Source organism: Chenopodium quinoa, unplaced genomic scaffold, assembly GCF_001683475.1.
Source record: "Chenopodium quinoa cultivar QQ74 unplaced genomic scaffold, ASM168347v1, whole genome shotgun sequence".
Taxonomy (NCBI): Eukaryota; Viridiplantae; Streptophyta; class Magnoliopsida; order Caryophyllales; family Amaranthaceae; genus Chenopodium; species Chenopodium quinoa.
Genome location: NW_018742959.1, coordinates 3416541 through 3427695, shown reverse-complemented (window position 1 = coordinate 3427695; position 11155 = coordinate 3416541). Strand labels below are relative to the sequence as shown.

Sequence of the window (11155 nt, the reverse complement as noted above, 5' to 3'; positions counted from 1 at the left end):
GGGTCAATCGTTGTTGCCTATCTTTGTTCCTTTATCGTGGTTGCCTTAAATGACCCGTGAACGGTTTTTGATTAAACCCTAAAATTGCAGCCACGAAACCCACAATCAAAGCCACGAATCTACAAAATTGCAAGCACCAGCCATGAAAATGGAGGTTTCAGGGGAGGTTTAGGTGTTTTCGAGAGCAAGGGAGGAGTTTCAAGGGAGGTCAACCGGCCGGCGTATAGGTGGCCGGATTTCGTGGCTGGGGTCAATTAAGTCAGAGACGGTGGCGATAGGTTTTAGGGGAAAACCAGCGCAATTGGCTGGCGAGAGGAGGGGTAACAGTGGGCTGCATTCAGGCGAGGGTAGAGGAAACCGACGGAGTTAGGGCGGCTGCCGGCGTTGAGGGGTGGCAGATTATTAGCGTCAACTCGTCAAGAGTTTGGCTGAGATCGTTGGGTGTTTATTTTATTTTATTTTTAATTTTTTTAACCAATTAACATGTGACACATGTCATTTTAATAAATAAATAAATAAATTAACCTATTCAACTAGCAATTGGTCTTGTATGGACCCGGTCTACGATAAATTATTGTAAACCCAAAATTTGACACTTTCAAATAATATAATCACATTCTGGATGATATAATCACTTTTTTAGATGACATAATTATCTTTATGTGAGTCATATTTTGAATCATATAATCTCATATTAAACCATTTAATGATATTTTATAGTTATCTTTAGGATGATAAAATTTAAAAATCATGTTTTGAATGATGTAATTTACTATGATACTTTTTATAATGATAAATTCACTTTTTGAGTTATACATTTACATAACAGTTTCAAAATGATATAATCACTTTGGTAGTAATATAATCACATCTCGTATGATATAATCACATTCGTATGGTATACAAGAAGGTTGGGTCTATAATAAGTTATTGTAGACCGAATCTATTCTAGTTTTTGTATTCAACTAGTCATCGGTTTTTGAAATTGAAGAAAAAGAGGAATCCCTAAAGTTCGGATTATTCTAGAATAATCCAAAGTTAGGATTATTCTACCAAAATTCATCAAAGTTGGGATTATTTTTTCTTGTTTTTCCTTATTATATATTATTGTTATTATTAATTTATATTTTGTATTTTTGAAGGACTATTAATTGAAAAGTAAGGCCCCGTTCTTTAGAGCCGCTCAAAGTTGGGATTATTCGACCAAAATTCATCAAAGTTGGTATTATTTTTTCTTGTTTTTCCTTATTATATATTATTATTGTTATTATTTTATATTTTGTATTTTTGAAGGACTATTAATTGAAAAGTAAGGCCCCATTCTTTAGAGCTGCTCTGCTCTGCTGAGCCCTGCTTTGCTCAGCTCAAATCAAATCTCTTCTGCTCAAAAGAAATCTGCTCTGCTATGTTTAATTTTTAAATAATAATTAATAATAACAACAATAATAATTAATATTCAATAATAATAATTAATATTGTATTGATGATAATAATTTATTATTTTGAATAATTATAATAATTATTAATATTAAAAATTATAATACAACAACAACATTAACATTAACATTAACATTAACATTAATAATAATAATAATAATAATAATAATAATAATAATAATAATAATAACAACAACAACAACATTAATAATAATAATAATAATAATAACAACATGTTGTTGTTGTTGTTGTTAATGTTGTTGTTATTATTATTATTATTATTATTATTATTATTATTATTATTATTATTAACATTAACAATAACATTAACATTAACAACAACAACAACAACAACAACAACAACAACAACAACAACAACAACAACAACAACAATAACATTAACAACAACAACAACAACAACAACAACAACAACAACAACAACAACAACAATAACATTAACATTAACATTAACAATAATAATAACAACAACAACAACAACAACAACAACAACAACAACAACAACAACAACAACATCAAAAACAACAGCAACAACAACAACAACAACAACAACAACAACAACAACAACAACAACATTAACATTAACATAACATTAATAATAATAATAATAATAATAATAATAATAATAATAATAATCATAACAACAACAACATTAACAACAACAACAACAACAACATTAACATTAACATTAATAATAATAATAACAATAACAATAACAATAACAACAATAGTAGTAATAGTAGTAATAACAACAATAATAACAACATTAACAACAACAACAACAACAACAACAACAATAATAACATTAACATCATCAACAACAACAACAACAACACAACATTAACATTAACATTAACATAACATTAATAATAATAATAACAACAACAACAACAACATTAATAATAATAACATTAATAATAATATTAATAATATAGTTGAAATCTACTCGGCTCTGCTCTACTCTACTGACCCTGCTCTGCTCTGTCCAGAAGCTCAAAAGAACAGGGCCTAAGATGCTTTTTAATAATTTAATACGCCACCAAAAAAAAAAAAAAAAAAAAACTCGCGTGACACGAAAGCGGCTCAATTTAGCAGTTTAGCACCCACCTGCTTACCCTGCACCGCACCAGTACCACTCTTCCATATAAACTTTCTCGAACCTTCCGTCTATCTCTCACTTCATAACTTCAACACATCCACACTATCTTTGTAAGTTCCATAGATCTAATATCATTTCATGATCTGATTTATTGTTGGTCTGTTTTTCTGGTTTTTGATCTCGATTAATTTGTTTATTGATTAGATTTTGGATAAAAATGGCGACTAAAAGAAGTGTAGCAACCCTGAAAGAGGCAGATTTGAAGGGAAAGAGAGTATTTGTTCGTGTTGATTTAAATGTTCCATTAGATGATAATTCTAAAATCACTGATGATACGAGGATTCGTGCTGCTATTCCCACCATTAAATACTTGTCTGGTTATGGCGCTAAGGTCATTCTTTGTAGTCATCTGGTATATTTCTTTTCTCTATTTCATTTTTTTTCAAGTATTTTTTAGTTGGTTTGCTATTTGATGTTATCTTTCATCTGGGTTTCCTTTGTTTTGTGTATGTTTTTATTACTTGAAATACTACATCAATTTCAAATTATTTGCCACGATTTGATATTTTCAACTCACACTCTATGCAAATCGTTGTTAATAATATGAAACGAAGGTAGTTTAATTTTAAATGTTGAAAAGATACTGATTGATCACTTAGAAGTTATTTTGATATTTGATGTTGTTCTGCATCTGGGTTTCCTTTCTTTTGTACTCCGTATTTGTTTTTAAAATTTATAATATAGGTCTAAAATCAGTATTTTGTTTTGTTTTGTTTTTGTTTTTTTTTTTTATAAATAATCTGGAAATGATATTCAACGATCCCTTAGCTTTGAGGGTACTCGATCATGTTGTTCAGGTTTGATTAATTCTGGGGTTTGTTGATTGTATAGTGTAACAGTGTAGTTGTTTTTAAGATACGAAGTATTATGATTTTTCCAACTGGGTTACTTTGAAACTACAGGGAGCTAATGGGTAGGTTTAATTTGGGTTGTCGGGTAAGTAGCCATTTGGTTCAAGGTTTGGGTTGTGTCGGGTCACTTTTAGGACTCTTAAGGAATGTCATATGAAGTATATGAGAATGAAAGTAATATTGATGTGTGTTTCTTCCTCTAAGGTTCCCTTCTTAACCAGCAAGATGGTGTATAAAGAGAAGTTCGGGAATATCAACTGTGAATAACATTTTTGAAAAATTTATAATTGTCAATAGTCAGCTGCCAAAATTTCTTGCATTTGGCCTACATCTAAACAAGAACAAATTGAAATGGTATCAACCTGACCGGAATGAAGTTTTATGATTATTCTATTGCTTTAGTGAGATTTGACATTGGAGTTGTTTATATCAATACATGTACCTTTTTATGTTCTATTTGCTTCATACTAGTTCAATGATTAACAAAATTTACGATGTCACTATATGGCTTTCTAACTTCCATGTTGTATAAATTGCACTTGTGCTTAGCGATGTTACATTTAGAGTTTTATTTGTGCAAAAGGTGTGGTTCCTGATAAGTAGAATTTTTATTGCATGCTAGGGAATGCAAGCTTACTATTGCATCTTAGGCACGATGGAAATTATTACTATGTATATTATTAAAGTAGTGCTTGCACAATAGAATGCACATGTATGTATATTAACCATCTTGTTATGCTGTTCCTGTTCCTTGTCACTTTGGTTGCCTTTCTGTTTCCAGGGACGTCCAAAAGGTGTTACACCTAAGTACAGCTTGACGCCCCTTGTCCCAAGGCTTTCTGAGCTTCTTGGAGCTGAGGTATGAATTTCTGTTGATCTCTGAAGATTATGGATTTTCCTTATACAAAAAAAGTAGAATTTAGGAAGGTGTGATTATTTCACTGACAATTTCCGTTCTCACTTTATCTTCATCTGTAATTTGGTACAGGTTAAAATGGCAAATGATTCCGTTGGCGAGGAAGTCGAGAAAATGGTGGCTGAGTTGCCTGAAGGAGGTGCTCTGCTTCTTGAGAATGTGAGATTCTATAAAGAGGAAGAGAAGAATGATCCTGAGTTTGCAAAGAAATTGGCTGCTCTAGCTGATGTCTATGTGAATGATGCTTTCGGTACTGCCCACAGGGCTCATGCTTCTACTGAAGGTGTTGCCAAGTATTTAAAGCCTTCTGTTGCAGGCCTTTTGATGCAAAAGGTACTTGTTTTATTACTTGGTGATAAGTGGACTTATTTTGGTATTTGTTGCTGCTGATAATGTTTGTGTATGCTAATTATTAGCCTAATGTATTAGCACTCAGATGTTATTACTAGTCAATGTCCATTCATTTCACTCATAATATTGTGATTGTTCATACTCTACATCCTCATCCTTTTTGGTGTAAAATGCTCTTTAGTCTTCACTGTTGATTTCGAATAGCCCAATATTACGTGTCATATGAGGATGCTTTGATGTGCATCTGATGTGTAGCTGTATGCAATAAATTACGCTGGAGCCATGCTAACTACTTTGGAAAAAAATTATTCGTACCTGATTGCACTCAGTCAGGTTAGTCCTGAGATGGATTACATTGGTTCTTGGTCTAGAATATATAATGTAAAGTGTTGAATTGAAGTTGCTGATAAGAGTTATATGAAGTTAAAAAATAAGAAAAGTTGCACGCTACTGCCAATTTCATGCAGCAGCATGCTAAAATAAAGTAAACGCAAGTAGATCAGCAATATAACGAGGAAACAAGCCATCCTCTTCCAAGCTTATCGAAGGCTTATAATTTTTTGTTCACATGTTTATGCAATTGCTGTTTGGTTTCTCCAATTTTCTTTTTCAGAAAAGCTGTTGTGTTTACTGGTATGTGCTGCATGATTTCTGCCTGCACTAGGAGAGCTTGAACTAGAATGAAGTCTACCTAAAGGATTTTTTTGTTTATTGATTGTAGGAACTTGACTACCTAGTTGGAGCTGTGGCAAACCCCAAGAAACCTTTTGCTGCTATTGTTGGTGGCTCGAAGGTGTCAACCAAGATCGGTGTGATTGAGTCGTTGTTGGCTAAGGTGGACTATCTTTTACTTGGAGGAGGGATGATATATACTTTTTACAAAGCCCAAGGACTCCCAGTTGGATCCTCTCTAGTAGAGGAAGACAAGCTTGAACTTGCAAACCTTCTCATGGAGAAGGCAAAAGCAAAAGGAGTGTCCCTGATGCTGCCTACTGATGTCGTAATTGCTAACAAGTTTGCCGCTGATGCTGATAGCAAGGTTCGTACATGTGACTATTTTTGTATATGTGATATCCTCTCATTGTATTTGTAGTAGTGGTATGGCTGTATGGCAATGATGTGGTCTCATGATTGTACTGTTTTATAGGTTGTACCTGCCTCGGCTATTCCCGATGGTTGGATGGGATTGGACATTGGACCAGATTCTATCAACACTTTCAGCGAGGCTTTAGACAAAACCCAAACCATCATATGGAATGGACCTATGGGTGTTTTTGAATTTGAGAAATTCGCTGCAGGGACTGAGGTGAATAGTTGTGTCTTGATTCTTAACCATATTGAACCATAACTGTCTCCTGTTGTATTGGTTAATTGTTAAAAGTTTGTCCTACATTAGTTTTTATTCTCGAAAGCTATTATAAAATGATGTATATGGTGTGATTAAAACCATTCTTGACATTTTTATCTGTAGGCCGTAGCGAGGCAGTTGGCTGAGCTTAGTGGAAAGGGTGTGACCACAATCATTGGCGGAGGTGACTCTGTTGCTGCTGTGGAGAAGGTTGGTCTTGCAGACAAGATGAGCCACATCTCTACAGGAGGTGGTGCCAGCTTGGAGCTTTTGGAAGGCAAACCACTGCCTGGAGTTCTTGCCCTTGATGATGCTTAAGTGCTTTTATTTTTTGTTTTAATCTTGCTTTGTGGTCTTTTCCCCAAAGTTTATGAACAACTGGGTTTTTTTTTTGCCATTGTTGCTACTTTTAGGAGGGGCTTGTTGTGGTTTTAGTGGGTCTGAAAATAAATCATTTTTGAACTTTTGTAACGGAGTACGGACTGATGTGCATTTATGCATGGTGGTGTCTTGAATATGAAACAGTCAGTTAATAATTTAACTTGTTCAAGTTCACGCTTGCTGACGAGGGGTGGAACTAGGTCGTTGAAACTAATCCTCCCTCGTCAAACTAAATATATAAATACTTAACTAACCTAAATACTAGTATAGAGGCAAGTCAAGGGTCAAATCCAAAGGAACGGTAATGTTCAAGCGCTCTCAATTATGCGCGTAAGCTAGGTCGAAGACAAAGATAAAGAAAGAAAACTAACCAACTACCAAACAAAGAAACCAAACAAATAAAACACTAAGAATGGGGATCACCAAGTAATCATGACAATTGTAGCAACTCGGGAACAATATGCAAATCAATGGTTGCGAAAACTAATGGCAAACTCAATCAAAAGAGCTCGACACGCTATCTCTTAGAGGTCTAACTAGCGCCAACTACGAGAGACGCTAACTAAGAACGCCACAAATCAAACTCAATCGAAAATTGTAAGCTACAAAACAAAGGTTCGTATCAATGTAAACTCACAATGCAATCTAGCATAATTCTCAAGGCCTAATTGAATTACACACATGCAAATTTTCATTAATCACTTTAATCTCAACAATTAATTAACATAATTCCCAAATTAAGCACAATCAATCAATCATACAAGTTACACCCAATCCCTATCAAACAACTACTCTAATATCATCACCTAATCAACTAACAACTAAAGAAATCAAGAATCAACAATATATGAAAAACAACTACACTAATCAAGCATCAAACTCAAAATCAATTCAAACTAACAAGAATATTTAACAAAACAATAAAATGAGATAGAGTTAGAAATGCTCATTGATAATAGAGAAGATCTTCAACAGAATTGTCACCATTGAATCTTCAATCTCTCAATAACCATTGGAATTCTTCACTTTCTCTCTCTAAAATCTACTTCTAAATTAACTCTAAAAACTAAAGAAAGAAGCTCTCAACTAAGCTAAAATAATGATCTAACTCTAAATGAAACTTGCTCTCAAAACTTGCCTAAAAAACTGGGTTACAAAGATATATATAGGAGGCGCGAACAAAAATCGAGCAAGACGAATACCTAGAGATGCACGGCCGCGCGGGCAAGGAGGCGCGCCTAGTCTGCGCGCCCACGTTGATCTGGGTTTCGTCAATCTTTCTCGCGGTTTCGTGCGTTCGCTAGGTCTTCGAGTGGACCCGCAATATGATGATGATGAACACTAAGAGTGGCAGTCCCAAAAAGGACTTGATTGTGGGTTCAACACCCCATCTTCATGAGAGCACGACTTGAGAGCGCAAGAGCTAGAACTTAGAGAATCCACTTCCTTGCATCTTAAGCTTTCCTATTGCCATGAGCTTGCTCCAAAAGCATATTCCACTTAGTAAATCACCAATATCAAGACCCGCACCTCAATAGAACAAATAAAGGAGAAAAGAGTAAAAAAAACCAACAAAATGCACAAAAGCTACAAAATAAGAGAGGAAAGGTAAAAACCAAGAGCAAAAGCATAAAACTAGGCATTTATTGAGCATGAAAAGAGAAAGAAAACAACCTAAATGCTCATCAAATGGGTACCACTTATGACACCTATTAAATACCCCCAAGCTTACCTTTTGCTCGTCCTCGAGCAAAACAAAACCAAGAGAGAAATGATGAGCTTATTCAAACTAACAAAAAGAAGAGAGGAGACAAGAATATACACTAACTCACTTTCGTAGGAATCACGGTCAATATTAGCAACTAAAGACAAGCCATTTAAACCCCTAGATCGCCCTAGAGGACGAGTGATGCTCTCGTAAAGGTTTTCTAAGAGATTAACCTATAACTCCCATAATAATACAAACAAGGCAAAGCATGAAAAAGAAACCAAAATACAAGAAAAGCAAACAAATGTTCATGAAAGGACTTTTTGCAAATGTACAAGCATAAATGAATGCAAATATTTCTAAACAAGTAAGGGAGTGCACGTTCTAAGATATCTAAGGTTGATTGATACATAGGACATGCTAAGCATAGAGAACTAGAGAAATGTAATTCACTTTTATCTCAAAACATTTTAGCACATTCTCCCAATTAGCTTCAGATCTACTTTTAGTGAGCGTCTCTATAGTTCTTCGACGGAACCGGAAAAACAAATCGATTTGAGGTTTCTCGACATTTTGACTTTGCATTCCCTTTCCTTAGGCTTTAACTCGTAATGCCCTCCCCCGATATGTGACTCAACCTCTAGGTCGAAAGGTCTTTCCCAATGGTTGCAACGTAAGGGCAAAAGGGTGAAGGTTGGCTTAAAATTTTAAAATTTGGTGGTATCCCTAATAGTGAAGCAAAGAATGGACACTTTCTTAGAATCACAATCAAGTAGTCACCAAATAAAAACAAACTAACACCCCCAAGCTTATTCAAAGCTATACTCACAAACATATATACAAAAAGCGTAAACGCTTCCCCCCCAAGCTTAAATGAAGCATTGTCCTCAATGCTTAGAAAGGGATAATAATTCACATCAAAATATTTTTGAATTTTCTCATTTTCACTTATTTTTGTTTTTTGTTTTTTATTTTTTTGTTATTTTCATTTTTCTCAAAGAAATTGTCCTCGCCTCTTTTAACTATGGACGACTCTTACAACTTTGCATTTATTATGTCATTGCCTTTTTTTTTTTTTTTTTTTTTAAAACTTTCGACGACTTTTTCCATCATTCATTTGCCATTATTCAAAAGATATACTAAACACAAGCTTGCTTAGAAAAGGAACCAATATCCAATCTAAAATACCACAAACTCCAAGAACATGATCATATCCTTTACAAAAACCAAAAATGGAACAAAAAGAAACAAAAGGCTCAAAGTTCTAAAGATGTGTCTTGAAAAAAGGGAAAATTCTCAAATGGTTAGCAAAAAGGCAAATGTAAACCCAATAAACTAAAAATAAAGAAGATTATCCTAGAAAAACAAAAATTACAATCCCGAAAAGACGCCTTTGTCCTCCCTAGATGGTTCGGTCTCGTGTTTGAGAATTATAAGTCAAGATTCAAGGTTAGGTCCGCAATAATCAAGGATCCATGCAGCTCATACAAGATATGTAGAAGGCTGGAAAATCATGAAAACTCACAAGGTTGTAGCAAAAACTCACTATTAGCTTCAAATTCACCAAAAGGGAGCAATCGCAAATTTTCAAAAACAAATAGAATCCGGCTTCAGGGTCCCAATAGTTCCAAACGACTATCTTAGCATAATCTATCCTAGAATCAACCAATCATACTCTCAAACCGTGCACACCGTTACCATTTAAGAAGAGAAGCATTCAACTATACAAGTCCAAAAGTATTATGTCCAAAGCAAGAACAAAACAAAGATACATTGCAAATTTGCCTTGATAGAAACAAAAATCCTTTTAGAGTTTTTCAAGATATATAACATGGAAATGCATATACAAAGGTGCATAGCATATATGAATTAACATCCCATCAAACATGATAGAATACCCTCCACTAAGCTTGAATGAGACAATACACTCAAACATAAATCATAGAAACCACAGGAGAGGAAAACAAGGAGATCAATCCAACAAACCAACATATATCCAACAAGTCATCATCCACTTGAGAAAGAGAAAGGAAGGATATTACTGGATATTAGGTGGGTGTAAATACCCGTAAATGACCCAATAAACCTTTCAAAGCTAATTTCCTCAAGAATTGAACCTTGCTTTCCATATGCTAGCAAAAATAGGAGTCAAACTTCCTTGACTCTTGATCCAAATCGAAGCACCAAAGTATATCAAGTCATGTCCCTAGCAAAAGGCACAAAAACATTTCCATGAGAGAAAATCTATTCTAAAAAGAAAAGAAAATGAAAGCAATAAAACATGGGTTACTTCCCGAGAAAGGCTTGATTAAGGTCCAAGCTTGACTGCTCTAGTAAAATAATAATTCAACGCACGCAAGAGCTTGTCAAATGCACTACTACACATTTCTTAAGATAACAGGTAGGCAAATGACGGAAAAAGGACATGCAACAAGATTGTTGCACGCAAGTGAGGATGGAGGTGCCAAAAGAAAGAAGAAGAAGGATCAGAAGGAAAAACAAGAAAATAAGAAGAAGAAAGGGGAATAAAAGAATGGAAAGAAAAATAAAAAGGCAAATCCTCCTCACTAAAATATTTTTGGGTGGAAACATCACCCTTTTCCTCAACAATAGACGAATGAGGGACATTATGATCATTATAGATAAAGGGGTCCCCAATAGGCTCTTTGAGATAGGAAGGGAGAAAAAAAGGGTAAGAAGGGATGTGGTCAAACCTTTGAGAAAGAGGGGTATGAGAAATAGGCAAAGGGGTAGCTATTCCCTCAATAAAAGGTCTCACATCTCCAATGAGAGCATGAAAATAAATCATAAAGTCCTCAAATAAAGATCTATCACAATCTATATCTCCCTCAAGCTCAAAAACTCCAAGGGAATCAACCTCATCCTCCTTTACACCACAATAAACAACCTTTCCTTCAACTATCTCAAAACCTAAGTCCTCAAAGTCGTGCATGAGTGGAGGTAGAGTCATCGTAAACTCATCTAA

At 34.6% G+C, this 11155-nt stretch overlaps 1 protein-coding gene across 1 annotated transcript; it reads left to right on the top strand.

Annotated features, from left to right (window-relative positions):
- The first annotated feature begins 2528 nt into the window (after positions 1-2528).
- Positions 2529-6621, top strand: LOC110728752 (phosphoglycerate kinase 3, cytosolic-like). Its single transcript, XM_021908402.1, has 7 exons — positions 2529-2664; positions 2759-2966; positions 4247-4324; positions 4454-4714; positions 5454-5771; positions 5880-6038; positions 6204-6621. The coding sequence occupies exons 2-7, from the start codon at positions 2772-2774 to the stop codon at positions 6396-6398; spliced, it is 1206 nt and encodes a 401-aa protein (XP_021764094.1). The 5' UTR covers positions 2529-2664; positions 2759-2771; the 3' UTR covers positions 6399-6621.
- Positions 6622-11155: the final 4534 nt, after the last annotated feature.